The sequence below is a fragment of the Eucyclogobius newberryi genome, unplaced genomic scaffold (assembly GCF_026437365.1).
Source record: "Eucyclogobius newberryi isolate DKJ021-1_F unplaced genomic scaffold, fEucNew1.0.hap1 SCAF_7, whole genome shotgun sequence".
In the NCBI taxonomy this organism is placed as follows: Eukaryota; Metazoa; Chordata; class Actinopteri; order Gobiiformes; family Gobiidae; genus Eucyclogobius; species Eucyclogobius newberryi.
The window spans coordinates 19,172,418-19,196,248 of record NW_027316389.1 but is presented as its reverse complement, the minus strand read 5'-3'; the positions used below and the strand labels follow the sequence as shown (position 1 = coordinate 19,196,248).

Sequence of the window (23,831 nt, the reverse complement as noted above, 5' to 3'; positions counted from 1 at the left end):
GCTCGACTGATCGCATCGCATTTCTCGTCTCCGCAGATTTCCGTCTCTTTCGAGCTCGAACACAGTCTTCCTCTGTCGTCATTTTGTCCTGTACACTGAAGGAACTCGCTAAACACACACCGGCATATCAACCACACATGCGCAGCCAGTGAAATGTGCTGCTATCCTGGAAACGAGGCTGCAGCTGTGCAGTAGGATGAAAGGGATGATCGATATGTGGAAGGACTAACTGACTGTCCACGCCACGAGGAAATGAGACTCAGATTTGGCGCCAAAAAATCCTCCATAATTCCTTTAAGTCGACTACATCCTTAGTGGTACGTAAGCTTTTTCAGGTGGTCCTAAGATTCCTCTGCAGTTCAAATATTCACTTAATTTACCGTAGTCATTTGAATACACATTTTTGTCCCAGTTCTGGGTTAGTCGTCGTTTAGAACTATTACAGCAAATTGTCTCGTCCTTATTTAAACCTTTTTCAGTCTAAATTTAGCTAAAATAGTCTTTAATTTGGATCAGGAGTTGAAGCTCGGGAGGCCAAAAAGTTTCTTTGTTGGTTTGAAAAATGTCAGAACTGCTCGACTTAATAGATATACAATAACCAGTGTTTTATTATGAACTGGAGCAAATTAATAACGACAAGTAAAGTGCTCTTGTCAAGCTATGCTATCATAACCACGCATAGTTATCATTGCTGTGTGTATGAAGTTGAAATCCCCCCAACTTATTATCCTTTTCAACGACACTTCCCCGTTTTATCAAATAAACTTGGGTGAATAAACAAACAAGCAAATAACTACCTACTGATACCAACGCCGTCCCACTTCTTCCCCCCCCACCACAACAATAGCTGTCAGCCGCCGCCCCGCGCCTCGTTAGCCTCCCCTGCTCTGGGACATCTGCGCCGCTGAGCTCTGCGCACCTGTCGCGCCCGCCGTAGCTCCGCGGCGTCCCGGGTTTGATCAAAGACGGAGGGAAGGGCAGCGTGTCACTCAGCCCTCCGCGCAGACGCCCCCCCCCGACAGGCGCTTGTCACGGCTCTGATCTCCACCGCGGCGAGGAGGATGCGGGGGGCGGGCAACAACAAGAAAACTGCGGAGAAAGTTCTGTCGTTTAGAAGCGGTTGAGTTTTCTGCTGACAACAGAGTAGCGTGGCACTTTTTCACAGAGGAACTTTGCGGTCGCACGCTGCTCCTGATAGTTTGGCCCAGATGCACTGAGTGGAAGATGAGCGTAATGCAGAGGACTACTTTTCTTAGAGATGGTAAAGTTAGCCTCATGTAGCCCTGTGTAATTAATACAATTTCAATCAAATAACAATTAAGTGGTTCCAGTGATCAGCTTGGGGTTTCTCATTCCAAGTCCAGAGCCAATCGTCTTGTCCGTAAAAACGTGTGGTTTGTAGCAGAGTTCAGCGTTTCGAAGAAGAAATGTGATTCTATTTGGATTTAAAGTGACACTGATTAAAAGTCTGACTTGTTTATACAGACACAATTAAGAACTCTTTAAATTAAAATGTAATCAAGTCGATCGATTGTGAGAAGGAACCCAACCCTAACCCACTTTTCAATAAAACCATCGCCAAAGTCAAAAAATATATGATATGGTTAAAAGTATACAGTATGTACGCGAGTTCGATTCCTGACTGCGACTATTTACTGCACGTCTTCCCTTCACTCTCGTCCCCTGTTTCACGATACTTTCCTCTCAATAAATCTACAGTATACAGTATGTAGATTAAAGTTAAATTTAGAATTCACTGTTAATGATGTATTTCTTGATTACAACAATACAAAAATATTTCACATGACATAAAAGTTGGTTTTCAAGCCAATGATTATTCAGTCAAAGCAAAATGAGCTTCTCGCTTAGTTTTGGCCAAATCAAACCTCCAAAACCTGCAAAAACAAACAGTGTCCTCGATGGATGGCATGGGACCATACTGAAATGTCACGGTTACCAAAATAACAATATCACGATAGTTATTCAAATTGCCGTCAGTTTAAACATGTGACTTATAAAGACATTAGTATTTTCTCATTATATTAGCTATTATAGATTTGTATTCGTCACAAGTGAAAACAACAGCAACACAATGGATAAGAAGCCTTTTCAGCACAATCGACCCTTTTTATCACGATAAACGATTCTATTGTTCATTGTCCCAGCTTTAGTCCTCAGTATGTGACAGCTAATAACATCCAGAGTTCAGTTGTGATCTGATTTCCATTTTCGCACCAGTATTGCACCACAAGGCATTTTAAACCTAGACATGTTGATTAAGAAACATAATTCATTTTTTTTTTTGTGTTTCTAAAGTTAATTTACATCTAAAGTGAAATCTCCATACCTGATTGAAAAGTCACGTCTTTGCCCAGCCCTGTTTGGTGTTAACGACTCTAGATTATCCCCCAGTCAGTAGGCATGCTGGGAAATGAAGCCTTCCAATATAGTTTGAGACTAAACACACAGACGCAGCTGTAACGCACACAATTTGTTCTGTGTTTGGGTAATAAAGCCACACTGTGGAACATGAATGTAAAGCACTGCAGGTACGAGAATGAGCAAAAAGATAAGGTAAGATCAACATGTCCCACAATGGGGAAATTACAGTGTTGCAACACAGAGTAGGCACAGAAGGATGATAATAAACAGATAACTTAGATAGAAACTCTTATAAGTATAGAGTAAAGAGTATAAAAATAAATTCTTATACTCTTAATAAAAATAAAAACTATTATAACAAAACTCTTAGAAAAATAAACTCTTTTACTCTTACTGAAAATAACAACTCTTGTAAAATAAACTCTTATACTCTTGATAAAAATAAAAACTTATAAAAAAAACTCTTATACTCTTAATTAAAATAAAAAAATGTATACAAAAACAAAAACTCTTAATAAGGCTGAGCAAAAATAATAGGTTCATTTGCCGTAAACCCGACCGACCCGGTATAAAACTAGCCAACTGAAAAAAATATATCAGCATTTTGTTAAAAAAACGCCAAATTCTTTTATTTTTCAAATATTTCGCTGACTCACCGAACGGTCGCCGTATAGAATAACTTTATAGCACTGGTAAACCCATCTTTCATCCCAAGGTTTAAATGAGCATATTCGTCTTCATTTCCGGTCCTCCAAAAGCTTCTGTATTGACCAGGCCATGCAGGGGGGAACCTACATTGTCACTTACTTGTTGCTGTGGCTCTGTCAGCGCCACTGGCCGGACTACCGCTCATACAGTTCTGCGTCATGGTGTGGCTTCATTTAAACTTGACTTGCGCATTGCTTTCTGGGTGGGAAACACGCCCAGCAGCGTCATCACAACAAACATGGCGGCGCCCTTGTCCACCGGATGTTCCCCCCTCTCGCCTTTGCTACCAAAATAAAGGATAACGATTGAAATATCTTAAAATTGGGAGATTTATACAATGAGCAGTGAGTAAAGAGTAAAGAGTGAGTAACAAAGAGAAGACCCTGAAGATGCAGTAAAATAGGTCGTACTTTCTAGACTCTTTTTGAAGAAGGCCAAAATACTGAAACTTGAATCACTGTTTTTACAATAAACGTCCAAAAATAAAATGTCGCACCTGTTTTTGGCTTCACAAATTGATCAAATGAATCGTCCTCTCTGCCAACAACAATTACGCCTTTTGTGACTGAATAATGACACCAAGTTTGTGGAAAGAAACTATTTCACATGAAACATTTTACGCCAGTTTTGGTTTCATGATGCGGGATAGGCCCAGTAATTATGTTTGTTCATTATCAGCCGTTGCGATTGAATTAAGACAGTACAATTCGGAAAGCAAGCACTACAGGAGTCTATTTAAAGTGGAGTCAATTTGAGAGTTTGAAAAGAGTTTTATGTCCTGTTTTGAGATTTGAATACAAACTTAACCTATGTGAAAAGGAAACATCATAAGTTATAGTAGTTTCTATTGTGAGTTGTAGTTTTTGTTTTGTTTCTTGTGGACAGGTTTGGGCCCTTTTGATTGTTCTTCTGACACGTTTAAACATGTCGTTATGATTTTCCCTTCTCATTAACCACTCAACGTAGTGTAATATCAAAGTGATTCAGGCATGTTTGATTTATCTTTACCTTTAATGGTCATACACACAAGATTCAGCAGTGTCGCATTGTCATTTTGGCTCAAATGAACAAAACAAATCCAATAAAAACGCCGTTGTGATGACATTTACGTTGGGAGTAGCGTAAAGGCGCAGGCGGAAAACAGTGCTACAGTTTTCTAGCTTTAGATCGATATCGCGATTGACGATTCGAACTACGTAGCGGTTTGTCGTCTTTAACGCACATTTTGTCCGGTCTTTTCAGGACAAGTCGATGCATCGAGTGGTTCCCAGCGAGCCCTGTCCTGAACTGAGCTGTCCCGAGTCCGAGCAGGTCGCCCTGAGTGACCGATGCTGCAAAGTGTGTCGAGGTGAGGATCACAACAAAACAGGTGCAACGTTCGGAGCAGAAGACCGGCTCCATGTTTTATCCTGCATCCTCAGAAGGCATAATTAGTGGTGGTACTTTCATCAGAAGTTCTTTATTTACTGTGCGAATTAAAAAGACGCCGAATGGAAAGCAAATCAATGTAGCTTTGTGTAAAATGGTCAAAACAGGGGTTAAGTAAAGGTTATATTTTGAAGCGTTGCAGCTCGTGTGCTGCCTGTGGTGTGCTCTGAGCTCTGACACTGATATAACCTTTAACTGCTCAGCATGAGTCAGGCTCTCCTGTCGCCTTTCCTTCTCTAATATTCCAGCCTTCTCTCTCTCCTTCTCCCTTTCCTTCTCTCTCTCTTTCTCCCTCACCTTCTCCCTTTCCTTCTTTAAAATTCCTGCCTTCTCCCCCTTCTTCTCCTTCTCCCTCATTTCCTCATCCTTTTTCTCCTCTCTTTTACCTCTATCTTCTCTTTTCCTCTCATCTTTCCTTTCTTCCTGTCACTCCTCTTATATTCCTCCCTTCTCCCTCTGCTTCTCCTTCTCCCTCAGTTCCTCTTCCTTTCTCTCCTCTCTTTTACATCTATCTTCTCTTTTCCTCGACTCTTTCCTCTCCTCCTGTCCATATTTGTGTCTCTCGCCTCCTCTTTTCTCTCACTCCTTCTCTCCACTTAATTACTGTGATTTCTTAATTTCAATCGCCGCCGATTGAATTTGCTTCTTGGCAATCAAAACAAACGCCGGCCACTTATTACGACAACACGGACAAAGTACATCTTAATGCTGCCAATTTCTATAAACTGCACAGAAAAACATCGAGGTCAACTGACTTTAGTAACATATTTCCGGCAGGCAAAATAATTTACTTAATGTCTTACGCTAAAATAAACGCTATGAAACTTTCTTTTCAAACTCAATTAAACTTATATGACTGGCAAATAACATTTTTAATAGTTTGTTGCAAGTAAAATAATGAAACTGAAGCTTGTGGACTAACAACACATTGGATAAATGACTTAAATTAGAGTCTTTTACCAATTACATTTATCGATAAAGACATGTCAAATACTGCACCTGTTGTAATAACACATCACATTGATTAAATATTACAATAACAAGTCAGTTGACCTCAATGTTTTCACCTTTTAGTAGGTTATTTTGCATTGGATTAACATAAGTCACTGTCCTATGCAGCAGTTTACACAATTCATACACGTTTATTTGGTAGTACAACCTCCGATATGTAGTAGAAATACACTAGCAGATATGATGAACATAATAATAATTTGTGTAGTACATGAATAGCAAGCGCAGGATGTGTTTAAATAAGAGTATATCAAAGGTTTATACATACAATTCTAATGTTAGTGTTATAGAAAGAAGATGAACTGGCAGGTTATTCCAATCCGAAGGAACTTTAAAACAAAAGGCCAAAGGAACTCGAACGAATGGAGAAGTTCCTGAGAGCACGCGAGCACGTACTGCGTCTAACCTTAGTCCCTCTACCGCCCTCTGCAGGTCACGACTTCTGCGCGGAGGGCCACGGCTGCGTGGAGCACTCCGACTGCGTGAACCTGGAGGCGGGCGACTGCTGCGTCTGCAAGGATGGCTTCCGACCGCTGAGGGACGACAACGCCTACTGCGAAGGTAAACCGCACGTCTAGTTTGTTTGCCTTGCGCGCTGGATACGACTTGTGGAACTATTGTCGAACTTAACCCGGAAGGAACTAAACCATGACCAAAGCAAGTCTACATTAGGGGGCTGATTTTTAAAGCGTGCAAAGGTACACAAATGTCACTTTCCTCAGGGTTCTGTCCTAAAAGTCAGCATCTGTGTTTTTCAGGGATGAAGCAAAACGGTATCTGAGCTCAGAGAGACTTTGGTGACGTTAGAGAAGATCTTTGTGATGTGATTTGATTTGATCGTTGCAATGTAATCAATAATGCATTCAAATCAAATCAATTTATTTTTGTAAGGCAAAACTGGACGGTCTTGAGTAGCTTGACTATGCGCTAACTCGTGCTGTTATTGTTTCCTTTTGTATTGACTATTAAATGCACAATAGTAACACCGCAGAAAGTTTGAATGCCCGTAGATTATAAGCAATGTGGGGAAAAATGGTGACAATGGAGGTATAATTTTAATTACGCTTGCGGTTATTACGCCCGGCGCTTACAAAAAGTACGTAATCGAGAGGTGACGATTATTAATGGATGAAAGCGATGATGTCTCCCGCTGCTGTTGTGTGTCCTGCCTGTTCTCATCCGTGACCTATCGATCCGTGACTTCTCCGAGGGTTTATTTCAGTGTGCCAGCTCCGATGCCACGTTAGCTTCTTTCAAAACTTTCCGGAGTTCTCTGCAAACTGTTCTATGTTACTCATTTGGAAGACAGAGTTAGTGCAAGATGCTGTAAACTCTCCGGAAACAAACTCGCTGAGGACAAAGAGTGTGGGCGTATTGTCCTCATGAAGTTTGTCCGGGAGCTACCGTATTTTCCGGATTATAACGTTGCATTGGCCAAAAAATGCATAATAGAGAAGAAAAAAACAAATATAAGTCGCAAATAAAAACAGATTAGAGAACATGGTGAATAGGTGTACGTATGCTAACGCTAACACCTTCAGCTACATGACGCACAGACAGAACTGTGGTAAGTGTCTGGTATGTTAACGTAACATATTAACAGTTATTCAGATAACTATAGCATAAAGAACATGCTAACAAGTTTACCAAAGCATCAGTTTTACCCCAAATCACTAAATCCATTGAATTCTTCTTCCTCTGTGTCACTTCTAAACAACTCCACAAACTCCAGAGGAAGAGGAAGTGCAGATTCTTCTTCTGCGTCGCTTAGAGCCTAGAGCGCCCTCTTGTGGTTGTCAGTGTGAGGTATAGTAAGTCGCTCTGGAGTATAAGTCGCACCCCGGCCAAAACAATGCAAAAAGGTGTGACTTATAGTCCGGAAAATACAGTATTAGCATGAAGCAATGCTCACATACAGGGGGTGATATGGAAACAAAAAAAAAACCTAATAGTATGATTGATCTCAATTTTCGATGCTGTTTTAAATGGTCTTTAACTATTCAGACTTTAGATCGGTGCAATTTAATACAAAAAATAATCACCTTTCTTTCTCCAATGTCTGACCTCTATTCTAAACCGTAGGTTTGGCTGTAGACCGCTCGATTCAAACATTGACCATTAGACATGACTGAATCTCTGCCTCTCGCTCTTTCGATTGATTGCCCAGCTCTATTATAAACGCCGGGAAACGAAATGCAGATATTTTGAATGCGTGTATTGAGGAAAACACAGTTGCGTCAGCCACATGGGAGCTGTAACATCTTGGTGGTTGAAGTGTTGGTCTGTAAACACTTGTCCCCTGTGGAGAGTCACCTCAAAGTCACAACTGCAGGCGAAGTACACAACAGATTTTCAGCAATTTTTCTCTTTCTTTACACAATCATAAAAAAACATCCCCCAAGCCTCTAACTTCAAGCTTTTAGTAGAACACCGTAGCGTGCGGTGAGTTTTATGGACGGGCAAGCAGACTTGGAGTGTTCATCAATATTTAGTGAACATTTGCACATAAAAGTACGTGCTAAAGTCAGTCTCGACCCACACTCGCCCGGCTGAAGGGCAAACTACTTCGACTAAACTATCTTACCTGTTTAAACTGCCGGATGGATCGAATAGTCTCACTTCACTGCTCAGTTCAGCACACAAACCAGCACTCTGTTTTTCTAACTAATGTCTAATCATTATAAACTTAGCTACCAACAAAGACTTGTCTCGAAAAGATAGTCTTCTCCTATGCACGTGCTCAGTTAGGGCAGCATGCTTGATTCTCACACAGGTTTATTCAGCGTGATTTGAGGCCGTGTGGTCCTCAGAGTGCATGTGCAAAGCTCTAAAAGAAGCTGCTTTCTGCTCTGGTTTTAAAAGCTCAACACACCCACAGACTGAGCCGCTGCGGGAGAAGAAGAACCAAGCTTCCAGCGCGGTACTGCCCGGCGGCCTGTAGAGGGTTAGCGGTGCATCTCCCTCTCTGCATTCAGGCGCGTCTTGATTAAGTTCCTCATCAGTCTCGTTTCTTCGTGAATATGAGTCAGACTGTAATAAAGCCCGCTCATTTCGAACTCAAGGAGGCTGCTCTGCACGTCCTCGGTGAATGAGGGGCTCAAAGGTTTGGGTCCAGACAAAACGGCGCTATTAGTGACCCGGGGTTCATACAGTCAGATTTTAGATTGAATTTTGTGACTTTTCTTCCCAGACTGTCACTTGACAGTGATATTTAACCCTGATATTATCCTCCCACCAAGTTAAGTAACTGTTAATACATAAAAACCTGGATTCCGCACTTTAAATTTAAAGTATATTTACACTTTGTTACCAGTCAAGTCTTCTGTTGTATTTTTCCTTGTCATTTCTGCAATAAAAATCGCAGTTTGTTAAAGGAGGAAAATGTTGAATGGCTGTTTTGTTTGTCTAACCCGTGATAGCAGAGTCTAATCCGCCATTGTTTGTGTCCAGAGAATAATTATTTCTGCTCAATCCATTATTATTTAGAGTCGTCTGTTGGTCTTTCACTCACTTTTATTATTATTTTGTGACTTTATCTGACGTTCAAGGCTTGTTTTTCAAATTATCAGTTTTCAGCGATCCGGTAGTTCGTCTCCATCTCTTTGCGCCGTCGGTCGCGGAGGTCGGAGCCACAGAATTGCAGCCATGTGCCTCGATAGTCTGCCTCAGGGCGACTGTGACAGAAATGTTGGTGTAAAACGTATCCATCTCGAATTCAAATCAATTGGTGTTTTTATCAATGAAAAATAACTCGAAAAACGCATTTATTTAGGTTGAGGGGCTCGCCTTTTCACGGATCTGACCTGTAACTTGGCTTGGTAGCGCCATCTGCTTGTGGATGGATAGAGTTAATGCCATACACTTTCCAGGCAAAAAAAAAAAAAAAAGAGAGAAATAGTACATAGAGACAAACAAGAAGACAAACAAGAACAAAAAGTGTCAAGAATTTTTAATAAATAGATGAGGAAATGGCAAACAAACTTAAATTAAACACTATTATTCCAGATATATATTGTTTGATCACATAGTAGGATATATTTGTCTGCTTATAATGCACCTTGATATTTTTGGGAATAAAGTTGTTGATTTATGTGCTTGATTTTCTGTGTTTTGTAGTAGTAAAAACTTAATTATCTACAACTTAATCAGCATCTATTACGTTCGGATTTGATGGAATTTCGAGAACTGTAAGTTTGCAAAAATGATACAAAATTAAAAATCGCTGTAAAAAAAAAGCAAGCTGAAACATTGACATGACATTAATTGGCAGTTTTTGAGCAGTTGTAACGTTGTGTTGTAAAAAAGGACGCGTTGATGGTGTTGATGGCGTGCAGTGCGATCCGTCCCTGCAGCGGCGCGTCCGTCAAACGTGTCGTAAACAGCGTGTCCGAGCGGCTGCAGCGCCGTGTTAATGAGGATCCGGCTTCAAAGGCATCGCAGCTCGTCAGGCGTCCGGCCAATTTACCTTCTCTTGATCTCTGACTCGCCGTGTGTGTGGGCTCCAGTCTGATTGTGTGTGTGTGTGTGTGTGTGTGTGTGCGTGTGTGCGTGTGTGTGTGCGTGCGTGTGTGCGTGCGTGTGTGCGTGCGCGTGCGTGTGTGTGTTGGTATCGGAGGAGTTTCATCTGTATCGAAGTAAATTGGCGGATATTTTTGATGCAGTATTTTCCCTGCGCTGCCCCCTTGTGGTAAGCACGTGTTTCAGTCGCAATTTGTCTTCAGCGCATCAGATGTTTCTTTTTTAACATCCTAATGAGTACAAATGTAAATAGAAGAGCAACTAAGTCTTGTATATATCAGATGAATACTTTTTTGGAATTCTTTTTACCAAAGCAAAAGGTTAATTTCTGTTTTTTAAGTTAAAGGACACATATTATGCATTATGAACCTTGTTACAACAGTATTTCCTCATCATTAGTTTGCTCAAAGTTATGCTGCATGTTTGAGTTAATCCTCAGGCTGTTCCTGTTTTCCCCTACCCCCTATCCCCGCCCACATAGCTGTAATTGTCAGATAAAATAAAGCCTCAGAGTGACACGTGTAGGGATCTAAATGTCACGTAGTCTAGTAAATGAAAACATTTACATGAAAATCTGCATCGCAATTTGTATTATTAAGTTCCTAAATTGTGCTTCAATATTGTTAGGAACTGCAATACAACAAGACAAGTTTCCAAAAGGGATAAACTATCAGTCACCTCCAAAGCTTGTTTAAACAACACCGATGCCACACACTGGCTTTGTCTCTAATTTGACTTGGTCACAAACACATTTGCTCAGCACGTGTGAAATAAAACCACATGAACGGCAATTTCACTGTATTTAATCTTGTCACAGTGTTTGGCACATGCAGTAGTTAGTTGTACTCGCTCCTTCTGCAGACTTCATGTCACTATAACTGTGAAAGCAGTGAAGCAGTGCAGCTTTATTATAAACAAGGTGTGATTGAAGAACTGTGATACTAATACGATACCATACAACAAAACCATGTGACACTGTATTGCAAAACGATGCCCTGCAAACCAAGTCCATTTCATTACTTTTTGGAACCGTTTGTTGCCTGAAATGTGTGATATGAAAGATAAAATGTGCAATATAAATTATGACACAATGACATCAGACCGGTGGTGTTTGAAATATTTGTAATGACTCGTTTTAGGCAAATTTATAGCTGTAAGTTTGGCCTCCACTCCTCAATTCCTTTCTCTAGTATTGTTAGTGTTTTCCCTCCTCTGTCAGTATGATATAACTGCATCACAACTATATCACAATATTTTCCCGAGTATAAGTCGTACCAGCTAAAAAATGCTTAATAGAGAAGAAAAAATATATATAAGTTACACTGGAGTGATTTATAATAAAGCATTTGTTGTCACACTGTTGTCGTTTAAATGTCTTAATGTTGCTACTCGTGAGGCTAAAAGTGTCAAATGAGCTAAAAGTGCTAGCTGTGGGGAATGACTGGCAGGTTTTTAACAGACTTTAGTACAACATGCTGCAGCCGTTAATTAAAAGCCACAGACACATAATTGTAGCTACAGTGAGTCTCAGATTAATTTCCTGTCGACTGCGATTCAATATTTCCTTCATTTGCTTTTTATAATGGAGAAAGAGAATAATGTATTTTGCCAAGGCCTTGTTAAATCCAGTGTTTTATTGTTTTTAATAATTCAAACCTCGGCTAATACTTACAAGGGGTAATGTATTTCATGGTGCGCTATGAAACTATGGCAGTATTTAATTGTATTGTCTTTAAAGTTGTGTTTTACTTGAGTTTGTGTGCTCGTCAGGTCTCTCTTTGAGTGTTTCTAGTTTCAGTTGTCCGTAGAATGTTGTTTGTTGTTACCAAAATCGCACAAGTTTTCAAAATCTAAAATAATAAACTTGCATTTTCTTGCATAAAATGTCCATAAGCAAAAGACAACAACAAACATTCAGCATTTGGGACGTAGTGAAGTACTTCCGTGTTTTTGGAGCTATGGAGATGGAGGAGAGAGATATATTTACCTAGATGAAGCCCGCCATCTTTTTGAGTAACCGCTGCTATAGTTTGGTCAAAAGGGGCTCAACGGCCTCTGAAAACCGCTTCACTGAAGTGTGATACAGAAGTGAAAGTTTTTTAATGTGGCACGGGCGGCTGATTGTTGTTGTTGTTGTTGTTGTTGTTGTTGTTGTGTTGCCAACTGAAAAGGTGTGTTTATCGCCACCTACTGTAGTTGTACGTCTTTAAAGTATGTGTATTACGCTGTACCCGTCCCGCCACCTGCTCACTTTGTCCCGGCGGCTGACAAACGGCAAGTGGACGAATGATGTAACTGCATTCAGTCAGATTGTAAAGTTTAATGCCATGCTGTAAAATATTCCAGGCAATCTATCTGTAAATAAATAAAATAAATAAAATAAATGAAATAAATGAAATAAATGAAATAAATGAAATAAATGAAATAAATGAAATAAATGAAATAAATGAAATTAATAAAATTAATAAAATTAATAAAATGTAATAAAATAAATAAAATACATGGTGGTCAATAAGAAACGTGAAACAATAATGCAAAGGTAAAAAAAAAAAAAAAAAGATCAAGATCGGTGGTTCCAAACCTTTTTCTCCCAGCCACCCTTGTTTTACCTGTCCTTAAATATTATTTTTCCATTTAAAAAAAAAAAACGGAGAAGCCCGTTGAGCCTCCCCTGAGAATGTTTCGGGAACCAAGTTTGTGTCCTGACCCTCGGGTTGGGAATCCCCCTCAGGCATCTGTAGTAGGCCTCCCCCTCCTTCCACAACATGAAAAAGTGTTGTTTGATTTTGTTGTTTTATGTTAAAATAGTAAATAGTAACAGTATAAAGTGTTTTTAACCCATGCGTTGTCTTTGAGGGGAGCACAAGGGCTAGATTATGATCAAAGAAGACAATAACCAGCACCTATTGTTATTCCAAAACAGTCCAGTTCTCAGCCCGTTCGACCGTGACTGTCGCTGGTTTAAGCCGAGCCCACCGACCCGAGCCCACCGACTCCCTCCTCCGACACTCGAGAGACCAGAGCGACCCGCTGAGAGCGACCCGCTGAAACTGGATGTTCCGTTGGCAGAGACGCGTTTGCATCTGAGAAACCTGAAATCGACTCCATTTGCAGATGCTCCTCCATCAAAAACCAATTGATTTTTCTCATGCTTTTGTAGCCGCTCGGCCCTGAGGGGGCAATACAACCACTGTTTGGCCTCGGCTGTAATGATGTTCTACAATACGGCTTTGTTGTAAGAAAGACCGGCCTGTTTATGGTGGCAGAGATGAGAGAGGTGAAAAACATGTATTCGACCACAAATTGTCACTGTCGATGAAAGAGTATATTGTAACAGCTCAAGGAGAAGCTATACTACAAAACAGTGTTCTGTAGTCGAGAAAACGCCACTATTTTAGTTGCTTATTTTGGAGTTTACACATCAGAATCAGAATAGGTTTATTGCAATGGTCAATGAACAAATCCCAAACATAAAAAGCTATCAGATAAAAAAATAAGAATACAATTTGATAGATATGAACAAAACAAAACAAAAAATACATTTGTTAAATAAAAATAAGTACAAATCTAAGCACAGGAGTCGAATTGATTTGGTTGTTTTTGAGGATAACCAAGACAGTAGTCAACTGTTTATTCTTTTTTTCATTCAAGGTAAAACCACTCTCATTTTGGGAAACTAGTGGGACAAATTATTCATCAGATTTAGCCAAAACATGCTTAAACTTTAAAAAAAACAGCCAAATAAACTACCATCAATACATCTGAAAACACTGTGAAATATCATCCTAGCATCTCAACTTCAAACGGTACTCAAAGGTGTGACGTGTCTCCATGGAAACGTTGTCGCTCTGCTTGGAAAGTTCCACTGTTTGACCGAGGAGTCAACTTTCTATCTCAATAGAAAAAGTGTCACAGAAATCCTGCATTTTCACCCTGTGACTTGTCCTGGCGCCGCCTCCTGGTTACGATGGTTTAATGCCATCCTGTGGAACATTCCAGGCCAAGCTTCACAGAGACAAGCAGGTGGCGGACCATTCACTAAAAGAGTTACATAGTGCACCTCAGGACTGTGCATTAGTCCTCTCCAATAGTCAATGAGTATTTAGTTTGTGTCGCATGTGGTTTGGAGCTGATCAGACTTTGGCGGATTAAATTATCTTATTACTTTTTTTAATGATACTGATTAAATGTCTGTCTCGTTCAAGAAATGGTTCCGTTTGTTTTCAAGCAGACAAAATACAACTGATTAACCTTTGCTAATCTCGCCCAGTGCATCTTTACATAAACGAATCCTTTCCCTTTCACATTTTCTCATCGTACGTTAAGATTCCCCGAGTACCACCTGATCGTCTCCCGCCTCGCACACACACCTGGACTTTGCGTTTGAAATGCTTCGCTCTTTTTTTTTTTGTTTCGGCTGCCTGGATGAGAGGCCCCGGCGCGAGGGCTGAGATGAGAACGCAGAGTGGCTTTGAGTCTGTGGTATTGAACACAGCGGGAGGATCCGGAGACTGCGCACGCTCCGACGTGGCTGACGCAGACCGGAGCGCTTTCCAAATAGCGCAGGGCCGCGGAGAGGGGCTGAAAATAGCCTCTGAGATCATTTCTGTGTAAATGTTTCATGGGAGAAGCGGTTGGAGACGCGGGAGGAGGGGGCGAGGCGCATGGGGGGGAGGCGCCGGGGGAGGGGGAAGGTGCTCGTCCCGCTGTCAACCGTACAGCGTGTGCATCATTACCGCAGAGTTCACCTGGTTCACTGCAAAGGAATGAGTGTCCTGGAATCGAGCACAAAGAATATGGAACTTTCAAAAGATGGATGACGAGCGAAAGGTGTTGGAGATTGCGTTTCACTGTCACCGCATAAGAAATGAATACCGTATTTTTTGCACTATAAGGCGCACCGGATTATAAGGCGCACTGTCAATGAATGGTCTATTTTTGATAATTGTTCATATATAAGGCGCACCGGACTATAAGCGAAACAAAACGTATACCACACAAAATCACTTTGAAATATTATCACCTGAATATTGTTATTGGGATACACAAAACATGTTTTTATCAGATATTAATCTTTGTCAATATCATCCATCCCTTATAACAAAGTATCTCGTCTGAAATGTTGTTTATACAAATCCTCAAAGTCACTTAAAAAGGTGTAGAATGCTAATATTTAAATGTGTATATGCTGAACTAATGCATATACCACATTTTCCGCACTATGAGGCGCACTGGATTATAAGGCGCACTGTCAATGAATGGTCTATTTTCGATAATTTTTCATATATAAGGCGCACCGGACTATAAGGCGCATTAAGCGAAACAAAACGTGTACCACACAAAACCGCTTCGAGGTCAGTGAGCACAACCAGAATTAATCCATATATAAAGAGCACTGTCGCTTTTTGAGAAAATAAAAGGATTTTAAGTGCGCCTTATTGTGCAGAATATACGGTACCTCGGCAATGATCGTCAGAATGTACATGTCAATCCGACCAAAATGTGTTAAAAGGTAACTTTAAATTTATTAGTTGGGGTTTAATTATCAGACAAATGTGAAATGTCTCTAAAATCAATCACAATTATTTTCAATCAGGGCTTTTAGTAACATTTTTCAAACATAAACAATGTAAATTCCAATATATTGCCCACCTCTAATTATACACGCCATTTGTGGAGGATTTTTTTTTTACGTTGTAGTAGAAGATATACAAATTTCCAAAAGAGTCAACCAAAGTCATAAAGAAGATCTGTAACAGTGAAAAGGAAATAAACATTTGTGTTGTACTTGTAACTCGACAAAGACTTAAAAGATTTTACCCAAACATCATTCATTCCAGTTGTGTGATAATAGATTATGTTTCCTAGTATGTGACCAGCTTCTTAAAATCAAACTTTCCAATTGATGAAGTAACGTTACTAGTTATTGATTTTTTTTAATTAAAAGTGGAATGGACGATTTTTTTCAGCAAATTTTTTATCATATTTCCTCGTGGCGTGGATAAATCATTTGTCCTGCCACGTATCAATCATAAAACGCACCTACCGCTCACCTGCAGCCGCGTCAGGCTCGTCCCCATGTTTCCGCGTGCCTAAGCGCATGGATCTATCATAATATAGTTCCCTCAGTGTACGGGGCAAAATGAAGACGGAGAAAGACAGTTCGAGCTGACGCAGAAGTGGACTGAAATCTACGGGAGACGAGAGATGCGATGCGCTCCGTTGCGCTAATAAACAAACGCACGTGTGTGTTGTATCAGTCCACACGGGGGAGTGCGCATGCGCACTTCCACCTGCGTTCTCAAATCGCCGAAAAATCTTCCATACCGCCTTTAACTACTAAAAATGACTGGGATTAAGAACGCTGCCTCATTTATTGCCGTTCTTTGTGATTTTATGTCTTTATTTCATCAATTACGACACTACTGTTTGACACAATATTAAAACAAAATGTACATCCCTTAATTTGTTTGTCAAACTCCAACTAATCAAGGTTTATTAAGAGGTTAAGATTAATAAGGAAAATCATAAATAAAATGAGCCTTTCTAAAGTTTTCCTTTTTGTGATGTAATTTGCAGCCCTAGTATCGAACATGTATTTATCTAAATTGTTTTATTGCTAAAGAAATCGCTCTTACTTGTGTGCAGGCTCTCCTCTCCACAGATCTGACCTGTAACTTTGCCTGCAGGCGTTCACGTCTTGTCTCCATAGAGTTAGATACGTTTAATATTGTGAAACACCAGAGCCAAAGCATAGCATCTCCATGGAGACAAATCCCCGGTAAAGTGACACGATGCAGGTGTAAATTGTTTCTTATTATTTCTATTTATTTCTCTCGCCTCTGACTGCTTCCTGTCGGGTTTGTAGTGGAACCTGACACGATTATCCTGCTCTTCATCACGGCGGCGCGAGGCTCCGGGCTCAGGAATGTCTTCTGTTGTTGTGCCCTACTTTTCACCGAGAGGATTCTGCACAAAAACACAAGCTCGTCTGGTGCCGCGTCAAGCCAGAAACACAACATTATAAAGTCTAAAGATTAAAGAATAAAGTCTAAAGAAGATGGCGGTAAATGCACCTTTGCAGTTGGTTTCCAGCCGCAATTAAAAACAACATCAACAACATATAGTACTCGGCCCATTTGTATATAGTACAGCACAATGCACCTTTATGTTGAAAAATAACTATAATAAAACTTGATCTCAAACTAATTATTTCTGCATTTAAACTAGGGAAGAAGGGATTTAATCTATTTATTAATTATCTATTTCATACTTAATAACTCTTAATAAATCTTTTATCATATTTGTAGGCGTATTAGCACAGCTTTTTATTTATTTTTTATGTATTTTATTTAGATTTATTTATTTTTGACAAGTATAATGTATAAAATCGATCTAGAAGAAAGAAAGAAAAGAAGAATAACACAAGATAAAATATGTGCAATAAAACAGAGCAAGACCAGAGAGAAAACAATGGAGAAAAATCAATATCAGTAGAAAAATAAAGGAAAGTCGAGACATAAACCAGTCTAAACAAGCATCCCCTTTAGTCCACAGTCAACAGAGTGATCGAATTTAGTTTCAATGTGTTTCTTTTATAATCTATAGGGGAGGAAATGTCTCTTTTTTTTAGTTTTTGTCAAAAAAATGTCACGCTCATTTTTCACGTATCAACCAAAGTTATATCTTTTTTCTTCAAAATTCTGATTCAATGATTGTCTTTGGACTTCCTGATGGACAAACCATCTCGTCAATACTCAATCTTGTCCAAGCACTCAACTGGATCCTCACGCACGGTCCAGCGCGGCGTGTATCTCGTGCACGTTCATCAGAATGCACAGTCAGCACCAAATAAACCAATAATAACACGTAAAAACAATAATACTAGTACATACAAAGCGACGCCGAGTTGGCATTGTTCTTTGTGCGCCTCTTTGTGTCCAAAATAACTGTATAAATTTAATTCAAAATAAAAAAAAATCATGGGCTCTGTGGTTGAAATTGTGACTTCAAGATCAAGTCTCATGAATATTTTGTTTGTTTATTCAACTAAAACAGAAGTATGTCGGTGGATAAAGTTGACGTTACGTGGTGAGGTTTACCCCCGTCTGCCACTTTGCCCCACTTCCTCTGCAGCTGAAACAGCTCTTGCTTCTCCAATTCTTTGCCCCCGAGACCGACGAAGCTACATCACGGCCTCAATTATCACACAAATAATTCATAACCGTGCTTGTTAGGTCCTATACAGTAAGTTTAATATTCAAAGGTAACGGCTGCAAAAGCGCGAGCTAAGACCACGTCTCCTTATCCTGGACAGTGTTGTAGATTCAGGACTTTATTTCATTGTGTGAACCCGTTTTCTTTGCTCCCTTGTTGACAGTTATCTTACTATTGGTAACACATTAACATTTGATCAGTAGCGGCTAAAATAATTAACATATCCACGACTCGCTGGAGAGAATATACTGTAAGTTATCAAAACCAAAATTCAAAACCAAAACCAAAAACCTGAATTTGAGCAACAGTCTTCACTCTATCGACAGAATAATTTAAATTGAACTTAAATTAGTTCATTCTCCTCAAAGGAATATTTGTCCTCTGCTTTTTTTTCTTCAGCTTGGTTTAGTTCTGACTCATTTTGGACATTTTGGACTTTTTAGAGCTTTTTAACATGTCCTAACATTGTTCCCTCATCCAGAACGTACCTGGAGTCATTTTAGCTTCATTCACGCTTCATTCATGTGTTTTAGTGTCTATTGTTCTATTTTTCACTGTTCACATTTGAAAAGGACAAGAAAAGAACATATAAAGTTCAGGAATATTGTCCCATTTTGTCCATTGTTTATTCTTTCCATTGTGCATATTAATCCAGTTCATATTTAAATAGACAATTGTACAGCAAAGTAATATTAACAATAACATTTTATGGAAGGTTTCGACGTCAAACCAAAGTTACTCAAGAGATTGTTTAATGGCCAATAACAATAAAAGTAAAAAATCATGCATTATGTGTCCTCTACTGGAGCCATAACTTATTATCCATGGAGTTTAAAGTTGACAGAGGAATTTAAATTGGAGTTAACGCAAGAAAAGTTATTCCCTCCATATTATTGAAGTTGTAAAAGTATTTTGTCCTGTGTTGATTTAAACCCCGTTAACACCGCGCTTTGGGCTGCGTCAGCGCCCACTAAAGCGGAGGTGAGAGGGCGAGGCCACTGCCCGGCGACGCCCACATATACATCTCCATTAACGTGCTCATTGGCCCTGTCATACGGAGACACGTGACGGGGTAAGAAAAACTGCCTGGGCTTTTATCGCTAAATCGAGCACTCGGGGTCAATCGGACGCCACGACGGACGGCTTGAGGCGCGTTTGACTCGGGAACGTACGAGCGGTGCATTAATCTCGGCCGTGGCGACGAGCGGTGGTTGCTATATGTCTTGATTAGCGCTTAAAAGCCTCGCGCGCACACTCACGAGCCTTTCCGTGTCCGACATTAACAGGTGATTTATTAATGCGCGGTTAATGTGTGATAAAGTGGGGATTGGACGAGGCGTTCGTGCCGGGGAAGCTCGATCAGGCGGCAAGTTCCACGAAACGACATCTTACAACTAAAAACGAACCCGCTGCGTCTGAAGAGTGAAATGACAAAGACTAATTTCCCTCTAGTTAAAGAAGACATCTTTTTTTTACCCGTGTATTTAGTAATGCACCATATAACCAATGTAGTTATTTTCTTTCTTTTCATTGTAAACTGCAATGTTGGTCTAAAATGGCTTAATCATGGAAACAGGTCCTGTTGATTGCCTGTTCAAAATGTCAGAATTATTCGGTTAATCGTGTGTTAAAAGTGTTATTTGTTCACTATATAGCCTAAAAAGAGACCTTTAATCTGCTTGTTTTTGTCACATTAAATTTTTACGTCATTTTGACTGTCAGAATCAGAAAGTTTAATTTTGTAAAGCGGGTCACAAGCTTGAGGAGCAGACCACAAGAATGAAAGAACATTAAAGAGTTCACTGTCTCAATAACCGTAAATGATCGTTAAATTGGGATGTTCCTAACACAAAAACGTTACATTGTGACTCCTAAAATAACATCATTAAAACCGTTGTCATTGGTTTGCATTTACCGTATTTTTCGGAGTATAAGTTGCTCCGGAGTATAAGTATAAGCCAAAAGATGCATAATAGAGAAGAACATATATATAAGTCGCATTTTGGGGGGAAATTTATTTGATAAATCCAGGACCAAGAACAGACATTTAATCTTGAAATGCAGTTTAAAATAATAACAGATGAGAGAACATGGTGAATAGGTGTACGTATGCTAACGCTAACACCTTCAGCTACATGACGCACAGACAGAACTGTGGTAAGTGTCTGGTATGTTAAAGTAACATATTAACAGTTATTCAGATAACTATAGCATAAAGAACATGCTAACAAGTTTACCAAAGCATCAGTATTACCCCAAATCACTAAATCCATTGAATTCTTCTTCCTCTGTGTCACTTCTAAACAACTCCACAAACTCCAGAGGTAGAGGAAGTGCAGATTCTTCTCCTGCGTCGCTTAGAGCCTAGAGCGCCTTCTTGTGGTTGAGAGTGTGAAAATAACTAATAATATCATTTATAAGTTGCTCTGGATTATAAGTCGCACCCCGGCCAAAAATATGAAAAAAGGTGCAACTTATATCAGGAAAATATGGTATGAGTTTTTATGATTGAAAAATGGCTTATGGCATATGTGAACGACAGTTATTCTGAATATTTGAATTAATTGCAAGTAAGTACAGGGAGGAAGGTGAATGTAAGTGGAACACAGATATTCTGAACGCCTCAAAAACAGGGCGATACTCAAACATGCACGAACCACAGAAAATATGACTTTGAGAACGCTAATGACGAGAGAACGCCATTATAACACCATTAAAGCTCATAAAAGTCAACATTACGCAATACGTCTCCCTTAACCTTGGGCGTAATGTGGCGAAGTGGACATTTTTAGAAAGCAGCTGAATAAGAAAAGCAGCTGAGGAAGAAAAGTGTAAAATAGAATGAGCCTTTATCCAAGAAGAGAGGCTGGGATCACGCCGTTAAGCAGTTTTAATTATATATTCCTCTCTTGTGCCCCAATTAAGACGCAAGCTAACACAAATATTAGTTAGACTTTCTCATATTTCACACACACAATATGGCTGGTCGAAACTGAAAAAAAAACATGAGATTTTGTAGCCAAATAAAAGCGTTTTCTTTTTCAACTGTTAATTAAAACGGAGGAAGTCTGGCAAACTTTTAAATTGTTCTCACGGTTTCCTAATGACTGCTGGAGTTTTTGTTTGTGCCGGTTTAAACTGGCCGTCTCAGCAAAGCGTGGCTCGCTAATGGGACTCAGGTGCGGGGCCGAGTACGGGGCCTCTCCGCCGGGACGAGCCGAACCGTGGAATCTGGGCCACTTCCCGATCTTACGGTAATTAAATAAAAAGTTTGTAATTTGTGTGTCTGATCTTTTGCTTTGGCAGGAATTTAATTAGCCGTTTTGTCACTGAACTATGACACGCAGTGAGAATTAAGCGCTCTCACCATGGAAACGGGACTAAAATAATTGTTAGTGTAATTTAATATACTAGTAATGAATGGGGTGTAAGTATAGAAAGTTGTTTTTAGCAAATTAGGGAACATTTATAGTTCTCCACGTCAGTTGTAGCAGTTGTAATAGTAGTGGTGAAAAAGTCAAATTCTTCCAACAAATCTTCTTATGAATAATCAATGGACACATATACATTTTAAAAATCTGATTTTTAATGAGCGTGTGTTCAAGAGAAATCTTTTTTTTACCTGTTTTTTGGAGTAAATGTGTTCAAGATAAGATAGCCTTTATTTGTTATGTTGCATCACAGATTAGACACAGAAGACAGATAACTGTAGAAAAACTCTTATATTCATAATAAAAATAAAAATAACACTCTTATTTACAGCTGTTATATGGACGGACAAATTACAATGAACTATAAAATAAGTCTTTCAGCTTTTAACATTTTCTCTTTCATTTATGTCTATTCCACATTAGTTTACTTTACACATCAGCTGTAACTGTTACATGTGGACTCAAAATCTGAAGGTATAATGAACTTTAATGTACTTTCACAGTGTCAAATTGTATGTGTGTTGGTATTTTTAGTGTGTTGTAACGTATGTCTATAGTTTGTTTGTTTGTTTGTCTGGTTGTTGTTGATGTCTTGAGCGCTTTGGCCTTTCTGCACGTCTTTCCAATGTGGTTTTTAATTGCAAATGACAAATAAACTGAACTTGAATCTTGAAAACTTGATTTCCAGAGTTAAAAGATTCTTAAAATAATAATGTAAATGGTATACATTTTTTATTTCTTATTGATCATCATCCTTCTGATTACTCACATCAGATTTGACACGTTTGTATATCATTTAAATACTCTTAAAGGTCCAGTAAACAAATAAAAATCTGTGTTTGCTGTACATTTTTAATGGCTTAATCTAATTGATCTAAATTCTAAAATATTCCGTTATCCTTTTCCGTTTGGGTGGTACAGTATATCACTTTCCTTTACTAAATTAGACTAACACTTTTGTATAAATACCCTTAAAACCGGCGACTGTAGCTCTGCCAATTACTGCACAAACTCCCATCAGGAGGCACGCTGAGGCTATTGTGGCGGCCCATTGTCTAAATACCAAACACTTTCAGTCGTCAATCATTGTAGTGTGAGTGATGCCGCTTCCTGACCCACAACAATAAACGTCAAATGAGTGACGCTCGGGGGGATCGGCCGCTCGCATGTGATGGGCGGCTCCATTGTTCCTTTTATATTAGTCGCACGTCTTTAGGGACCAAATACTGGATTTTGTGAAATGGAGTCGGAGAGGAGTGTTTTTGAGATGTTTTTTTGGGCACGTGCAGCAGAGGTACGCCACCACGTCAAATGTTACTGTTAAAATCACAAATTAGAAGTGTGTAATGCATAATTCACTTTCATTCAAATGCATAATTGATGATGGTGGCTCTGTTATGTGACTTACTTTAAAGAATGAAAAAGACAGAAACCTCTTTTTTTCTTTTTTTGCTTTGACACGTTCACGATTAATTCATGTTTAAAACGTTACGATTATTGATATTTGGTCACCATGAACCGTTGTCTAGATAAACAGCCAGACAACAAAAGCACTTTACGTATAGAAATCTAGATTTTTCTTCTAAAACGGTCCCATATATAGACATATATTTTTCCTCCTTACAGTTATTGATCGTTAACCTGGCTCACGCCGGCTTAATCTGTGTCTCACTCTGAGTTCTTCACGTGAATCAATCTAGTAAGTCCAGCGCCGAAAGCCATCGGGAAGTTTAATAAATAGTCGAAGCGTCACAACAGCAGAAGAAGCAGACAAATCTGAATTGTATTAAATCCAGTGTTAAGAAAAGCACAGTCCTCTTTCTCATCCACAAATGTACAAAGTACAATTTTGTGCGCGTTTTAGAAAAATGAAATAGTCTGTATTTCTCTTAAAATAGGCCAAAGTACGGCTATCGGCGCGGCCATGTTTGTTTGGACTTCCGTCCAAACCACAATGCAGATCCATTCTTGTTCCAGTCCCGCTTCTTCTTCTTCATCTTCTGTTACTTTTAATGGCGGTTGGCATCCAGCTGAAAAGGTGCATTTACCATCACCTACTGGCATGAGCGTGACAAGAGATCAACCATAAGACTAAACCTCCAGTCCCGCCCTAAATGCCGTGTGATTGGCCCGTTA

At 39.5% G+C, this 23,831-nt stretch overlaps 1 protein-coding gene across 1 annotated transcript in view; it reads left to right on the top strand.

Annotated features, from left to right (window-relative positions):
• Positions 1 to 23,831, top strand: part of nell2a (neural EGFL like 2a) — a 211,982-nt gene that overhangs the window by 69,979 nt on the left and 118,172 nt on the right. Inside the window, exons 11-12 of the mRNA XM_072434961.1 lie at positions 4,333 to 4,438; positions 5,962 to 6,090. Coding sequence (XP_072291062.1) covers positions 4,333 to 4,438; positions 5,962 to 6,090 — 235 coding nt within the window. The remainder of the gene's footprint in view (positions 1 to 4,332; positions 4,439 to 5,961; positions 6,091 to 23,831) is intronic.